The 18,085-nt window shown below is 43.5% G+C and overlaps 1 protein-coding gene across 23 annotated transcripts in view; it reads left to right on the top strand.

Annotated features, from left to right (window-relative positions):
- Positions 1–18,085, top strand: part of LOC309549656 (thyroglobulin-like) — a 330,286-nt gene that overhangs the window by 308,516 nt on the left and 3,685 nt on the right. For all 23 annotated transcript variants that reach the window (XM_082250044.1, XM_082250039.1, XM_082250054.1 and 20 more), the window contains 2 exons: positions 5,904–6,054; positions 7,325–7,473. In XM_082250044.1, the coding sequence (XP_082106170.1) occupies positions 5,904–6,054; positions 7,325–7,473 (300 nt within the window). The remainder of the gene's footprint in view (positions 1–5,903; positions 6,055–7,324; positions 7,474–18,085) is intronic.

The raw sequence follows: 18,085 nt of genomic DNA, 5'->3' as shown, positions 1-18,085 counted from the left end.
AAAGAGCAAAAATGGAACAATGGGTGGGTAAGGTCGGTATCCATTGCTATTCTGCATAAGGTACGGAAAAGTCCCGTGGGATCCATGCCTGGTTCATTTTAATGAACGTGAGCTTGTCCACATTGTCTCTGGACAGGCGGCTGCGCTTGTCTGTTATAACGCCCCCAGCCGTGCTAAATACCCGTTCAGATAATACACTGGCTGCAGGGCACGCCAGCACCTCCAAGGCGTAAAGGGCAAGCTCAAGCCATGTGCCCAATTTGGAGACCCAGAAGTTGAAGGGGGCAGACCCGTCATTCACTACATGTAGGCGTGTGCACACATACTGCTCCACCATGTTGGTAAAATGCTGCCTCCTGCTAAGACGTTCCATCTGAGCTGCTGGTGCTGCTGTTTGTTGTGGCGTGCTGACAAAGCTTTTCCACATTTCGGCCATGCTAACCCTGCCTTCTGAGGTGCTGGCGGTGCCCTGGTTGCGTTGGCGACCTCCTCCTCCTCCTCCTCTGCCTTGTGCTTCCACTGTGGCCCCGCTGTCAGATGGGAATGCCAGCAGCATGGCGTCTACCAGCGTGCGCTTGTACTCGCGCATCTTGCGATCGCGCTCCAGTGAGTGAATTAAGGACGGTACGTTGTCCTTGTAACGGGGATCCAGCAGCGTGGCCACCCAGTAATCAGCACAAGTTAGAATGTGGGCAACTCGGCGGTCGTTGTGGAGACACTGCAGCATGTAATCGCTCATGTGTGCCAGGCTGCCCAGAGGCAACGAAAGGCTGTCCTCTGTGGGAGGTGTATCGTCCGTGTCCTCTGTATCCCCCCAGCCACGCACCAGTGATGGCCATGAGCTGGCCTGGGTGCCACCCTGCTGTGAACATGGTTCCATCTCCTCCTCCAGCTCCTCCTCCTCCTCATCCTCCTCATCCTCCAGAACTGTGCCCCTGCTGGACAATTGCGTCCCTGGCGTTTGCGTGTGCAGGAACCCACCCTCGGAGCCCCTTGCGAATGACTGCCCTGAAAGCCTTGGAAATGTTACCTCTTCATCCTCCTCCTCCTCCTCATCCTGTGCCACATCCTCTTCCATCATCGCCCGAATTGTTTTTTCAAGGAGGCATAGAAGTGGGATAGTTAAGCTGAGAACGGCGTCATTGCCACTGGCCATGTTGGTGGAGTACTCAAAACAGCGCAACAAGGCACACAGGTCTCGCATGGAGGCCCAGTTAAATTAAATAGCGGAATAGAAAATATGATCCAAAAAAAGTGTATGTATATCACACGTACACAACCACACTGGGCCCCAATTACTATTGTTTGTACCCCTAAAAGGCTAGATGAGGAGTAGGGGGAGTATGGAACAGGCAGCACCCTCAAACCTTCAGAAGTATGAGATGAACCCCAACAACTTGGAAAGGTGGATCTCTCTCACACGTACCGACACAGACTATCCCGCAATTCAATTGATCCTCAAAGGTTTTTATTGAATAGCGGAATAGGAAATATGATCAAAAAAAGTGTATGTATCTCGCACGTACACAACCACACTAGGCCCCAATTACTATTGTTTGTACCCCTAAAAGGCTAGATGAGGAGTAGGGGGGGTATGGAACAGGCAGCACCCTCAAACCTTCAGAAGTATGAGATGAACCCCAACAACTTGGAAAGGTGGATCTCTCTCACACGTACCGACACAGACTATCCCCCAATTTAACTGATCCCCAAAGGTTTTTGATTAAATAGCGGAATAGAAAATATGATCCAAAAAAAGTGTATGTATATCACACGTACACAACCACACTAGGCCCCAATTACTATTGTTTGTACCCCTAAAAGGCTAGATGAGGAGTAGGGGGGGTATGGAACAGGCAGCACCCTCAAACCTTCAGAAGTATGAGATGAACCCCAACAACTTGGAAAGGTGGATCTCTCTCACACGTACCGACACAGACTATCCCCCAATTTAACTGATCCCCAAAGGTTTTTGATTAAATAGCGGAATAGAAAATATGATCCCAAAAAAGTGTATGTATATCACACGTACACAACCACACTGGGCCCCAATTACTATTGTTTGTACCCCTAAAAGGCTAGATGAGGAGTAGGGGGAGTATGGAACAGGCAGCACCCTCAAACCTTCAGAAGTATGAGATGAACCCCAACAACTTGGAAAGGTGGATCTCTCTCACACGTACCAACACAGACTATCCCCCAATTTAACTGATCCCCAAAGGTTTTTGATTAAATAGCGGAATAGAAAATATGATCCAAAAAAAGTGTATGTATATCACACGTACACAACCACACTAGGCCCCAATTACTATTGTTTGTACCCCTAAAAGGCTAGATGAGGAGTAGGGGGAGTATGGAACAGGCAGCACCCTCAAACCTTCAGAAGTATGAGATGAACCCCAACAACTTGGAAAGGTGGATCTCTCTCACACGTACCGACACAGACTATCCCGCAATTCAATTGATCCTCAAAGGTTTTTATTGAATAGCGGAATAGGAAATATGATCAAAAAAAGTGTATGTATCTCGCACGTACACAACCACACTAGGCCCCAATTACTATTGTTTGTACCCCTAAAAGGCTAGATGAGGAGTAGGGGGGGTATGGAACAGGCAGCACCCTCAAACCTTCAGAAGTATGAGATGAACCCCAACAACTTGGAAAGGTGGATCTCTCTCACACGTACCAACACAGACTATCCCCCAATTTAACTGATCCCCAAAGGTTTTTGATTAAATAGCGGAATAGAAAATATGATCCCAAAAAAGTGTATGTATATCACACGTACACAACCACACTAGGCCCCAATTACTATTGTTTGTACCCCTAAAAGGCTAGGAGTAGGGGGAGTATGGAACAGGCAGCACCCTCAAACCTTCAGAAGTATGAGATGAACCCCAACAACTTGGAAAGGTGGATCTCTCTCACACGTACCAACACAGACTATCCCCCAATTTAACTGATCCCCAAAGGTTTTTGATTAAATAGCGGAATAGAAAATATGATCCCAAAAAAGTGTATGTATATCACACGTACACAACCACACTAGGCCCCAATTACTATTGTTTGTACCCCTAAAAGGCTAGGAGTAGGGGGAGTATGGAACAGGCAGCACCCTCAAACCTTCAGAAGTATGAGATGAACCCCAACAACTTGGAAAGGTGGATCTCTCTCACACGTACCAACACAGACTATCCCCCAATTTAACTGATCCCCAAAGGTTTTTGATTAAATAGCGGAATAGAAAATATGATCCCAAAAAAGTGTATGTATATCACACGTACACAACCACACTAGGCCCCAATTACTATTGTTTGTACCCCTAAAAGGCTAGGAGTAGGGGGAGTATGGAACAGGCAGCACCCTCAAACCTTCAGAAGTATGAGATGAACCCCAACAACTTGGAAAGGTGGATCTCTCTCACACGTACCAACACAGACTATCCCCCAATTTAACTGATCCCCAAAGGTTTTTGATTAAATAGCGGAATAGAAAATATGATCCCAAAAAAGTGTATGTATATCACACGTACACAACCACACTAGGCCCCAATTACTATTGTTTGTACCCCTAAAAGGCTAGGAGTAGGGGGAGTATGGAACAGGCAGCACCCTCAAACCTTCAGAAGTATGAGATGAACCCCAACAACTTGGAAAGGTGGATCTCTCTCACACGTACCAACACAGACTATCCCCCAATTTAACTGATCCCCAAAGGTTTTTGATTAAATAGCGGAATAGAAAATATGATCCCAAAAAAGTGTATGTATATCACACGTACACAACCACACTAGGCCCCAATTACTATTGTTTGTACCCCTAAAAGGCTAGATGAGGAGTAGGGGGAGTATGGAACAGGCAGCACCCTCAAACCTTCAGAAGTATGAGATTGTGTTCACTGTACCCCACAAAGATTGAGTTCACTGCACCCCACAATGATTGTGTTCACTGCACCCCACAAAGATTGTGTTCACTGCACCTCACAAAGATTGTGTTCACTGTACCCCCCAAAGATTGTGTTCACTGCACCCCACAAAGATTCTGTTCACTGTACCCCACAAAGATTGTGTTCACTGCACCCCAAAAAGATTGTGTTCACTGCACCCCAAAAAGGATGTTGTTCACTGCACCCCAAAAAGGATGTTGTTCACTCCACCCCAAAAAGATTGTGTTCACTGCACCCCACAAAGATTGTGTTCACTGCACCCCAAAAAGATTGTGTTCACTGCACCCCAAAAATGATTTTGTTCACTGCACCCCAAAAAGGATTTTGTTCACTGCACCCCAAAAAGGATGTTGTTCACTCCACCCCAAAAAGATTGTGTTCACTGCACCCCAAAAAGATTGTGTTCACTGCACCCCACAAAGGATTTTGTTCACTGCACCCCAAAAAGATTGTGTTCACTGCACCCCAAAAAGGATGTTGTTCACTGCACCCCAAAAAGGATTTTGTTCACTGCACCCCAAAAAGATTGTGTTCACTGCACCCCACAAAGGATTTTGTTCACTGCACCCCACAAAGATTGTGTTCACTGCACACCAAAAAGGATTGTGTTCACTGCACCCCAAAAAGATTTTGTTCACTGCACCCCAAAAAGATTGTGTTCACTGCAGCCCAAAAAGATTGTGTTCACTGCAGCCCAAAAAGATTGTGTTCACTGCAGCCCAAAAAGATTGTGTTCACTGCAGCCCAAAAAGATTGTGTTCACTGCAGCCCAAAAAGATTGTGTTCACTGCAGCTCACACACAGAAAAATGGATGTGGATCACTGACACCTGCCTATCTCCAATCCCACACCACACAGCAATATCGATTGTAGTTTGTAGAACACAGTTTCCCTAAAATTCAGCAGACTCTGTCCCTAACAGGATTGAGATGAGATCGTAGATCAGGATTGAGTGCAGACCCCACCCCCCACACAGCAATATCGATTGTAGTTTGTAGAAGACACTGACCCTATAATTCAGCAGACTCTATCCCTAAAATGCCTACAACTCGCCCTGCCTAAACACTCCGACCTGTCCCTCAATTCTATCCGGACACAAATGGTTTTTTCCTGCCTATCTTTCCCTAATCAGCAGCCAGCACGTTGATGTGTGCTCTGTCCCTGAATCTAAGCAGCATAATGACGCCGCTGCGGCTGCCTCGAACTTATAAAGACTTGGTCACATGCTTCAGACGGCCAATCACAGCTACTGAGACATTTGCAGGCATGGCTGGGATGGCTTAAGGCACACCAGTTAAACGATTGTTGATTGGCTGTTGAAAGCCCGCCATGAAAAGAGCGCCAAAGCATGCAAAACCCGGAAATAAAACGACCGAACACGGATTTTTACCCGAACATACAGTAAAGTGTCCGTGTCCGTGTTCGGGTACAAAAAATCCAATTATTCGGTACGAACACGAATAATACAGTCCGTGTTCGCTCAACACTATCCTTCATCCCTTAGGCCTCATTCACATAGGGCATATGAATAATTGCCCCATGTGAGGGCTGTGGTTACCTGTATGAGGATGCACAAATATTTCTGGGTACATTCTGTGCTGTGCACTCTCACTGATATCACATTGGGAGCAGCAGCTGTGTCCATGCAGCCTCTGCATCCCAATTGACAGCAATGGGACTGCCTGCATGGGGATGCATGGAACACCTGTGTATCCCCATGTGGGTAAACACAGCCCTCACATGGGTTACGGATTGATTTGCCCCATGTGAATGAGGCCTTGGTAATAGCAGTTCTGCTGGATTATTCTATCAGTAGGTAATAGTGAAGTACTTGTAATATAATTTTGTTAAAATTGCTTGGATCCATGTTACCAAGAATAATGACACAATTAGTATATCTTCTTCATGCACATTTCTGAATAAACTCTTTATTTTTTTCCCCCTTTGTTGATATTAGAAAAAGCAATGCAAATTGTTCAGTTCTGCACATGGGAAAGATTTGATGTTTGATGATTCTACCGTACAATTAGCTCTTCTCTCATCTGAGATGGATGCGTTCCTCTTTCTCGGAGTAAAATTGTTCAATGCCATGAAAGCACTGACTGACGGTATGTGGTGCAAAGCATTTGGCTTGGCATACCCATTAATGTTTTTTTTTTCAGTCTTGACTGGGATTTCCACCTAAAGAAGGTCCAGGCACTTTTAGATTCCATTCCTAAGGCCAGGTTAATAGCCAATACAGCCAGAGAATAACCCCTACAGAGAGGAACGTTTCAATAATGGAAAGAAGTGTCTGGTCATAAAGCGGGCACTAAATTTATTGAGATAGTATCATTCTGATTGATTACAGACCATTCTCCAATACACTGGATGGCTGAGAGCAAAGAGAACAATGCAAGGGTCACAAGTCAGTTTCTGGTTCTGCAAAATATAAATGTAATGAGGAACACAGGTATGGGACCCAGTGAGGAAATGATGATGAACTGCCAGGCATCCTGCGTATGTTGGCAAAATATGCACCTTCCCACAGTTCTTAGCAAAGGGGGGAGGGGATGGTTATGTGAGGCAGTGGCAAGCAGGATTGTGGATCAGAACTGATCTGAGTTTTGTTTGTTTTAATTATATGGACATGCTGTACACAGTCTCCTGCATTGAAAACTGTGTTTACTTGCTGCCTTGCTGAATAAAAGTACTCATAATATATATTAATGTTGACCTCCAGACCCTCAGACCGGTTTCTTGCAAATTAATTGCTCATCTACAGTATGCAAGCTTCAGACTTTATTTTAAAAAGTATATACATAAAAGCTTATTAGGTCACCTGATCTCTTTCTTGCAGCCCAAAACAATAACCATGAATAGTATATTTACAGACTGGGTGCTTGTATCTAATGATGTGCTGACATAAACACTTGCAGGCAAACAATAAACCAGTCACATCGGGAAGTAATAAGAGCACTGTGCACACTGAGAAATCACATCTCCCGAAATCCGGTCACACCACCCTGGTCTTGGATCTCCTCCAATACAGACCCTTCAAGGAACCAGATGCAGTGCCTATGAAACCCTCTTACTGGTGCTCCCAGGATAGATGCCTATTCTGTCTACACATCAGTCTGGCACTGATCCTTTCAGTATATATTTCAATAGTAAAGGAAGCAGAAATATGCAAAGGAAATCCACAAAAACACAGGAGAAAACAGACAAAGCACATTAAGGAAGTATTCTGTTGGAAAATGTACTCAAGGTCCAATACTGCAAATGCGCAGTGCTAATCAACAGTTCACCATGCTACCTGTTATCACTCATTGTATGCATTATGTGTATAATAATGAACTGTTAGTTTACTGTTAGTAAATAGAATGGTGTTTTTCTTAGATGCACATCTTCCATCCAAAAACAAAGTGCGGTGGTGCACAATAAATAAACCAGAAAAGATGAAGTGTGATGATTGGTCAGCTGTAAGCGGTGGGGCCATTGAATGCACAGAGGCATCCTGTCTAAAGGGTTGTGTTAAAAAGATTCTGGTGAGCCAAATATTATATACAAGTACTAACAAAATTTTGCACAGATCTTCTCTAGTTATTCACACAATGCAAATTTTTCAATAAAACCTTCTAAAATGACCAATACATCCAGAGATATAGGCTAATTTTGTATGCATATCAGGAATTTTCATGTATAATGTGGGGTTCGGCTCTACCCCCCTATACCTTCTGGATGCCCATCACATGAAAGTACCAAAAGCTCAGCTTTTACAGGAAAAGTTGAGATTTGCATATAATTTCAGATGCTTATATATCTGATTCTTTCAAAGATTTTTATTAAGTTATAACAAAACAAAATCCATCAACAGAAGATAACAGTTAGCCAAATAAGATGGTAGGTAACATACAGAAAGCATCACCATACACATTATGACCTGTGGAGTGAAAAATGTCTTCCATAAACAACAATGCAGGTAAAGAAAGCTCCTATGGTGCCAGAGCAACGTGAGTAAAAATAGAACATCACACAGTCAGGGGGAGCCCTCTGACCCCCAGGCAACCCCAATGGGAACACAATCTGTCGCCCGGAGAGCCAGGAAAGGAACCTCACCTGTATAAGCGATCAGCAGAATACTGAAAGAGTTCAGAATACAAATTATTGAAGCCTGTTCGGATGAGAATCAGGACCTCCTATGTCATTTGCCAAGGTCATCAGTAAGGAGTATAAATCCGGAGCGCAGTAACGTCTGAGCTCCGATGAGAAGCATAAGTAGTATTTCTAGAAAAAAGGTCCTTGTAGCATTGAAACCGTAGGAGAGCAGGAGCAGCTAGCATCCTGGCACGTATACCTTAACCACAGTAGAAACCTACCAACAGAGGTGAAGAAATGACAGAGAGAACAGCGAGTAAGAGACAAACGGGAAAACAGACGAGAAGAAAGAAAAGAGAGGAGGGAGAGGAGTAGGGTGGGGTAAATACACGCCCCGAAGGTTCCAAAATCCACCAATAGTTTGAGATAAACCCCTCAATAGATAAGTGAGGTGTGAGTATAGGCAGCCCAGGGTTCCCAAACAGTCTCAAATTTTTGGTACGTATTCAGGAGACTATATATCTGATTCTAATGGTTATTTACCATACAGGCGGTCCCCAGGTTACAAACATCCAACTTACAAATAACTCCTACTTACAAACAGAGGGAGAAAACAGGAAGTAAGGAGAAATCTACTCCTAGGAAGGGAAATTCACTCCTGTAAGAGCTTTATCACCAATCCTTGTTTCCACAAGAACCCAAAATTTTCAAAATCAAGTTGTCACAGGGACAGAAAGTGAGGTGAAATCTTCTGAACAGGGGTACAGACAGCAAAACAAATGGTACAGGGGTGTTACCCTTCCCTGTGCTATCCAAAAAAAACATAAGAATTATTCTTTTGGCTGGAGCTAAACTTAAAAAATTTACCTGTTCTGACTTACAAACAAATTCGACTTAAGAACAAACCTACAGTCCCTATCTTGTTTGTAACTCGGGGACCGCCTGTGCTGTTCTTTCATCATACAGTCTGTGGCCCAGGTTTTTCACAGAGATGTCCTGCACTCATGGTAAATAAATGCAGAGAGCAGTGCTGATGTCATAATGTCAGCACTGCTTCCTGCATCATCCAGGACTGCCCACCGCTCGACAAAAGGGGAACCCACATATCATGGCAGCAGAAAAAGGTAAATAGACAATAAGGGAAAAAACAAACAACATACTGCTAGGAGAACGGTGTCCTAAAGAGGGGTCCTGGGAATGGCATTCATAGTTGAGAGGAGTTAGTATGGAGCCCAGAGTTGGACATTAAGAACTTTTGAGTTTATGACATGTTTTTGTATCATCTAAAATTACTATCTGTGTTACTAAAAGGAAACATTTATTTTAGCGTTTAATGCTGGAAAGAATATTACTAGGTTAAAATTGACCAGTTGCAATACGGATTATAGTCATAATACTTATAAAATTAGCCTGATCCAAAAAAAATTTAGCAAAGGTCCAAAATGTTTGATTTTCCCATCCTCATTAAAGATGTCATCAATAAACCCATCAGATGACATGATCAACAAATACTTTACAAGATCTACAATCTTATTGCATCGAGACATCTAATTTAAGCCCCGTACACACGTACCGATCGTCGGCATACAAACGTCGGTGGACGAAGGATCTGCCGATTGTACGCGTGTTAGTATGGTGCCTCCGACAGATGTCTGCGCACAATCCGCGGACAAAAGTCTTTCTTGCAAACATGAAAATATTTGTATGCCGACACCAGAACGGACGATTGTTCGCCTGTCAGTACGCAATTCTGCCGACACACAGCTACAAATCCCAACACGCATGATCAAACCAAATGAGTTCCCGGAAGAATTTTCTCTAGTAAACTCAACATTTTATTCAGAAAGAACTTTCGGCTCGCGGAAGTCCAAGAAATAGGTGAAATGCGGAGCACATGCTCATCTTGATAAATGTGAGAAGAAGGAAGATGCTGCTCATAATGCCATACTTTTCTAATAAAAAGGCATGTGTTCTGTTATGATGAAGATAATGTTTGTCTATTCTATCTGTTCTATCAAATTTTAGAATTAAATAATTTGAACTCTTCACCATTATTTTTGTATTTTCACACCAAAGATCTAACTATTGATATGACCCTTTATTCTTTTATGAATTAATGTCTAAAACATATTTTTCAGGTTATGCACAATATTAAACATGTTAACAAATTCAGATAGGCCATTTTTTATTTTCAATTTTCTTTATTTTTTGGATCTCAGCAAAAAAAAAAAAAAGCAAACATCAATACTTTCCGTATAATAAACTAAACATAAAAAAGGTCCATTTGGACAAAATTAAACTAGAAACTGGCAAACAGGGGTAAAGTAAATAATAGGGGGTTACACAAATTAAAGTTGGTGATAGCTATAATCAGGTTGCCATGAGGGCAGGTTTGGATCCTGCTGGCCATATTGCCACTGGCCATGTGGCATTTGGCGAGGTGGTGGGTGTTGTGGAGGTGGAGGTGGAGGTGGAGGTGGAGGGCACGGGTGCTCCTGGCATGCGTGGCTGTGCTCATTAAGTATGCCGTTTTCTGCGTTTTGCAGCACATCCAGAATAATTTTTCTGGCATACTGACACTGCCTGAGGTCCACCTTATCCAGGATTTTGGCAGTCATATTCCCGAAGGACTCATTTGCCTCCGGTTTCCTACGGAGGGCTATGGTGGCCTCCTGTATGAATTCATCTGTGATGTCGTCGATGTGTTTCCTCTTTTGCCTCCGTTTGGCAGGAGGAGGTGGTGGTGGAAAGAGTTCCGCAGGCTCCTCAGGCTCCACAGGCTCCCCAGGCTCCTGGCTGCAACCTGGCTCCTCCTCAGTGACACTTCCCTGTTGATGAAATGAACAATTGATTAGAATGTTATAGTGTATATAAAAAGTCATGTTTGTTATATTATTGTGAACAAATAGCAGACTTTACATACAGTGGCATATCTAGGGTCTCCAGTGCCCTTGTTGAGGAGCTGTATTTGGCAACAACCCCCCCCCCCCCCCAAGATCAATGGAAAACTGTAACCCACCCCCCCAAAAAAAAATTAAAGGGCATTAAAAGTTTCTAATTTGCCCCTTGTTTGCCCAGTGTAGAGCTCTCTAGTGGGCAATCATTGTCTCAGGTGTGAAAAAGAAAGAGAGGGTTGAGAGATAGAGAGAGGGAGAGAAAGAGGGGGTGTGAGAGAGAGAGGAGGGGGTTGCAGAGAGAGAGGGGCCTGAACTTGCAGAGGGCTTGATGTAGGGCATTGAGGGTGAAGCAGTGCAGGGAAACAGGAATAAGGAAGCCACCTGCCTTGCTGACCCAGAGTGAGAGACCAGAGACATGGAAGCAAGGATGGATGTATCATTTGCAGGAGCTGTTAGTTTTGTATTAAAAAAGGTTGAGCCAGAGGAATGCTGAGGCTACAGCAGTGTTTCTTAGGACCAGAGGTGTGCTGGGGATGCAGCAGTGTTTGTAAGACCGGAGGGGTGCTGGGGATGCAGTGAGAGGCAGTCTCAGTCTCCTGGTCTTTTGGCTCAGCTGCTCTCAATGTTTTACACCTGCATGAAGCAGCTCTCAATGTTTTACACCTGCATGAAGCAGCTCTCAATGTTTTACACCTGCATGAAGCAGCTCTCAATGTTTTACACCTGCATGAAGCTGCTCTCAATGTTTTACACCTGCATGAATCCGCCTGCAAACTGGGGGTTCTGGGGTGTGCAGGCTGAGTGGATTGTTAAAATAAACAATAAAACAATGCCAATGTTTTTGTGACCCACCCCCCTTGGCCTGCGCCCCTGGCGGTTGCCTGTCATGCCAACCCCTTGCTATGCCCGTTTACCTAAAGGGTCAATTATGGTTTAGCTTATAATTTTGTTACATGATTACATTTTAGCAGACAATATATTGTGAAATGCCATACCTGAGTAAAACTCTCCTCCAGGAAATCCTCATCCTGGCTTGGATCTACCGACACTGAGCCCTCTGCCGATGTAGAAGGCAGTGTAGAAATTGACGGCCTGGATTCCAAGGTGTCTGCCAGGAACCGCATGTTATCATAGTACCACAGCCGTGGTACATGTACATTCCGTGCCCCTGCTCCAGACTGGGTGGACTCCTCTATTTTTTTTAACTCCCGCCTGTAGGCAGTACGAATACTGTTTATTTTTTTGCGTATATACTCAAAATTTGCCCCAGGATAGACGGGCTTGTAGAAGGCCACCAAATGTTCCATGGCCTGTTTTCGGAGTTTTCGATTTTTATAATCCGCGGACTTCACTTGCCACAAACACGGCAGTTGCCTGAACTCATCAATAAAACTTATTAAAAAGTTGTGGGTGGTGAAATTGTCCACCATATTGCAGGACAGTATATGCCTGCAAGACACAAAACAACACAAAACATATTAAAAGAGCATGTATTTTGGCACATAATAAAGATATTCCTAATAAAAGCTGTATAGGGCCCAAAACACACACTTTCTATTAAAAGAGTCGTACCTTTGTTTGTGGGGAAAAGTCGTGATTCGCCGCTCGATCGTGCTCCAACTCTCGATATGTCCGCTAGCGAATCGTCGGCCGAACGATCTGGCGTCCTTTAAATACAGCGCAGGCGTCAACTCCTCCTCCAGTGGCGGGCTTGTGCAGGGGTGTGTACGTGCCGAAGATCAGGCCTACATGCGACACTCACACCTGAGGCAGTGGAATAATAATTGTTTAATTAGGAACCATGTCTCAACAATCTGGGAGCTCAATTAGTGGGGGCCGAAGTGATTGGGCCACCCGAAAATCAAGGGCTACACCCATGTCAAAGCCAGAAATGGTGGAGATGGTCTCCATTTTAGAAAAAATGGATTACGATGGAAAGTTGGCAAATTACGAGCGGCCCAATGCCAGGAAAGATGGCATCATGGACAAGGTGGTGGCCTGTTTGGTCAGAAAATTCGGTGTCGAGCGATCGAAAGATCAGATTAGGAAACGATGGTCTGACCTCAAACACCGTGAGCAGGATCAGCTTTCCCAAATCCATCGGATTTTGAAAAAAAGTAAGTTTTATTTTTTCTTTATTTTTTTAATCATGCAATATGTTTTTTATAATTTGGTGTATGTTGTATTAACATGTCTAGATTATAATGTCTATGTAAAAAGTTAGATTACTCATTTTAGTTGTCATGTCGTGATTTGATCGATCTATTGTTGATGTTTTAGTATATGACATTAAAAGTCAGGAAGCCATAGTGAAAAATATATGTATTGTGTTGCAACGAACGTTCTTTCCTGCACGAATCTTCTCAGCAAACATTCCTATTAATCACAGATTATTATTCAAACCTTTAAATAGGAGAAAAACGTAAACTCCGTGCCAAACAGTGGGAAAGGAGGAGGAGAGGTTTGGCAGCTCCATCTGCAGTGGAGGAAGAAGAGGAGGACATGGGCACAGATGGTGGCACAGATTCCACTAAAGGTAATTGGTTCCTATGCACTGTCAAACATTAATGTACCATATTTTTCGTAGATAACCATGTACATGTCTTCATATTTGTTACTAAAAGAGCTATCAAGCAGGGCACCATGTCCTAACAAATGTACCTCTTGTGACTTTTATGATATGGCCAATGTTTTGTATTATGTAGATGAAGACATTATGCCGGAAATAATCCTGGTGGAGCCTACAAGTGACCAGACACCAGAGCAACAAGAAGGTTGGTAGTCACAGATTTTTGTGTAGTGGGATCATAGAAATATGTGTATTTGCAATGATTGTTTAACCTTATATTCTTGTATTCCCTTACAAATTTACATTGCAGATGTTGCATCATGCCAGGATGTGGCATCCCCAGCCAGGTCAGAAGCCCGATCTCCTGGCAACGTGCCAAGCAGCATGGAAGCCAGTTCAGAAACTGTGGAGGAACCTGGACCAAGTGTCCAAGAGCCAATTGTGTGCCCACGTAGGTTTTTTCAGAATGATTTTTATCAGTGTTATTTTTAGCCTCCAATTTACAACACTAGTTCCCTATGGGAGCCTCTTTATTTGAATGGAAGTCGCACCGTAAGTCGGATCAGGATGCTCTGACTTGCGGGGCCACTTGCGTTGTGAAGATTTTTGAGGGGGAACTACACCAAAAAATTGAAGATCCCACCGTGGGTGTCCCCCCAAGTTCACAACCAGGCCTTTTGTGTGTGGTATTGAGTTTGAGGGTATGCCCACAACAAAAAGACAGCGTGGGTTACCCCCAAAACCCCTACCAGACCCTTATACAAGCATGCAGCTTGTCAGGCCAGGAAAGAGAACGAGCAAGCGGACCAAACACCCCCTGGACCACAGCAGGACACATGCCCTCAACATGGGGGGGTTTTGTTGCTTTGGGCCAGGGGGCCTCTGCACCGCACACCCAAAAGCACCTTACTCCCATGTAGAGGAGGACAAGAGCCTCATCCCCACAACCCTGTCTGGTGGTTTTGGGGGGTCATGCGGCCAGGGGGTTCCTAGGACTTTGGAAGCAACCTTTAACAAAGGGTGGCCCCCAGATCCCAGACCCCAATCACTATGTGAATGGGTATGGGGTACATAGTACCCCTACACATTAACCACATAAATGGAAGTGTATGTGAATAACGACAGGAGACGTTTATGAAATGTTCTTAAAGATCTTCATCCGGTCTTCTCCACTCTGCTCTTTGGATCTTCTCCTCTCCAGTCTTCTGCTGTCCAATCTTCTGCTCTTATGTTGTCTGCTCTTTTGCCCTAGGCTCTTCTTCTTCCTCCTGTCCTCCTCCAATGCTGTTGCCGTGCATTCTGCCCGTCTCTGGTCTCTGCATCTTAATATATATACATTACAACCATGCCCTCACAATGACGTCATCATGCGTTCACACCCCTAATGAATATATAGTAAGCTCAGGAGACCGGCAGAATCATCAGCAACAGCATTGGAAGAGGTCAGGAGGAAGATGAAGAGCCTAGGGCAAAAGAGCATAAGAACAGGGTAGGTATTAACTCGAGAGGAATTTAAAGATTACCTGCACACCAAATGTTTCTATATTATGACCTCATGTAGGTGATTCACATTGACTCCGTTGTATTTTATTTTCCAGATCATGTATTACACACTTGCACATTGGCCAAATTGACCCGTGAGGCTCTTCAATGCTGCTCAGACCTCGAGCAAATAAAAGAGACTGCAACGGCATTGCAAGGAAAGATGCGTGATTTTGTGGACATGCTTGCCAAATTTTAAAAATAATTATTATAAAATTTTTTACAGTTTGTATTGGGATGTTCCCATTTTTATATAATATTTTAGGCCAGTTTTATGACACTCAGATGTTAAAGAGTGTACCCAAGTTTGGGAAAAGCACTTTCCAACACCCTAACCCTAACCCTAACCCTAACCCTAACCCTAACCCTAACCCTAACCCTAACCCTGTGAATGTTTGATACTAAAACATTTTTACATTCAACAATGTGTGTTCAATTCTTTATTAGACTTTCGTTGGGGGGTCGAGGTCTAAAGCTGTGTAAAGAAGCACTAAATGTATGATGGCTGTCCTATTCACATACTTACATGTTAATGAAAGCATTTTGGACACTGCCATATGCAAGTTGCTGGAGGTGTCAATGAAATGTTAAAGATACCCCCAGTTTTAACGCATATCACAGTGCGATCTGACATTTCACACAGGATCGGAGCACACAAGTTTGAACGACTGTGCGATCCTATCCTGATGCGGCTGAATAAATGCATCATGTGCGACTTTTGTGCGAGTGCAGTGCGAATTGAGCCATACAAACTGTATAGCTGATTTTCGCATGAACATCTGATCGCATGTAATAAAGGAGCAGTGCGCTACGATATTACATGCCATCAGATGTGCAGTGTGAATTGAGACATACACTTTGTATGGCTACATTCGCACTGAACACGCATACAAGTCGCACATGACCCTTTATTTCTGATGTATCTGGATTGGATCGCACAGTGCTTAACACTTGTGGAATACAATCCTGTGGAAAAAGTAAGTGGCGGGTCACCCTTATGCAATGCTGGAAGGCTGCAAAGTCGCAGACTTCCCGCATCGCATAAGTGTGACTCAACACTCAAGGTACTAGCAGTCCTAGGATTCAATATGGCATTGATATTGCCAGTAGCAATCAGTGTAGGGAGATCAGTGTAATCTATAGTGTATTGCTTGTTCGTTGCTCTAGTTCACTTTCCATTACCTGTATATATATAACACTTTGAGATGAACAATGATCAAGTTTCACATAACACTGACATATCCTAACATTGGTGGGCAGTGAGAAGGATGTCATAAATGAACACAACATAACAGGTGTAGGTACTTTGTTAATACCCTAATGTATTATCTGAAATATATAGTATGGGCAACTTCTGGACAATGAACACCAATATAAGGTGACATTAGATGAACCTTGGGTGTGACCTAGTTCTCAATGTGACAGGGTTTGTGTACATTTTGTGGGGTGCAGAAGGCCCTTGTATTTACACCACTGGCTAAAAAATAACACATGGCCATCATCACTTTGGATCAGCTGGTGAGAGACTACAGTCAAGAAACACACTGATGAATGTATTAACCCTTCCAAAGTCACACATATATAACACATGATTAACCCAAATAATTGTGTTTGGCATATGTGCCCAAATGATTATAATCCACAATACAGAATCATTGCAATTTTTGTTTAATGTGTTGAAAAATAATATATCTCTGACATTTATCTTGTGTGTCCAATCTTTAACAAGATTAATGTGTTTGTGACAGTGATTGCTGCCAGGACACAGCTCCTCTCCCCACGAAATAGTCCAGATATTCCTGGCGGATCTGACGGGCCCTGTGTGATGCCAATGCTGACCGTCCAACTTCCATTGACGTCATGGACTCCACTTGGTTAGAAGGTTGGGCCTCTCCACTTGTACCTGGCATAGCAGGGTCAGTATCCAGTTGCTGCAAGACATAATTTTGTGCATTCCTGCGTAGGAAGTTGTGCAAAATGCAGCAACACAAGACCACATTATCCACTTTGTACAGTGCCAGGTTTATGGACGTCAGGAATATCCGGAACCGGTTGGCCATTATCCCGAAGGCATTCTCCACAACTCTGCGAGCTCTGGACAACCGGTAGTTGTAAATCCTTTGGTCTGGGGTGAGGTTCCTCTGAGGGTAGGGCTTCATGAGATGCTCCCCAAGCGCAAAAGCCTCATCTGCGATAAACACAAAGCTCATACCCTCAACAGTTTGCTCCCTGGATGGCAGGTTCAGAGTGCCGTTCTTTAGACGACGAGCGAACTCCGTCTGATCAATAACTCCCCCATCCGAATTGCGGCCATTTTTGCCAATATCCAAAAAAATAAACTCATAGTTTGCATTAACTATGGCTAGCATGACTATACTAAAAAAACCTTTATAATTATAATAAAATGTGCCGGAATTCGGAGGGGGGACAATGCGGACGTGCTTCCCATCAATAGCACCCCCACAATTGGGAAAATTCCACTTCTCCAGAAATTGATCAGAAATCTCCAGCCATTGCTCTGCGTTTGAAGGAAACTGTGGGGAAAAAATAAAAAAAAAAAATAAAAAATTAGTGCTTGAGCACATCACATTATTAATTACACACACAGTTGTCTGTTAAATGCTTATGCAACTTGCTAAAAAAATATACAACAGGAAGGCAAAGGTTTGGATATGGGGATGTAACATCTACATACATTTATTTTCAACCTCCTATTGTTCTTATATTGTAAAGGGCCATACACACTAGAAGATTCTCTGAAGACTTTTTCGTGCAGATTTAACTTTTCTATGTAGTGCAAGGGCCTACCAGATTGCATAGGATTTGAAAGTGTTTGTTGGACCTCATATTATTTGGTTTTGGTAAATCGGAAGGATAAATTGTTCTGACAATCTTCTAGTGTGTATGGCCCATTATACTCACCAGCTAGAGCTGAGATTTACAAACTACGGCCCTCCAGCTGTTGCAGAACTACACATCCCATGAGGCCTTGTAATTCTCTCACATTCACAGACATGACTAGGCATGATGGAAATTGAAGTTCGTGAACAACTG

The sequence above is a fragment of the Pelophylax lessonae genome (assembly GCF_965119305.1).
Source record: "Pelophylax lessonae genome assembly, chromosome: 3".
In the NCBI taxonomy this organism is placed as follows: domain Eukaryota; kingdom Metazoa; phylum Chordata; class Amphibia; order Anura; family Ranidae; genus Pelophylax; species Pelophylax lessonae.
Note: the sequence above shows the minus strand (reverse complement) of the source record. Positions and strands in the feature narration are given on the sequence as shown.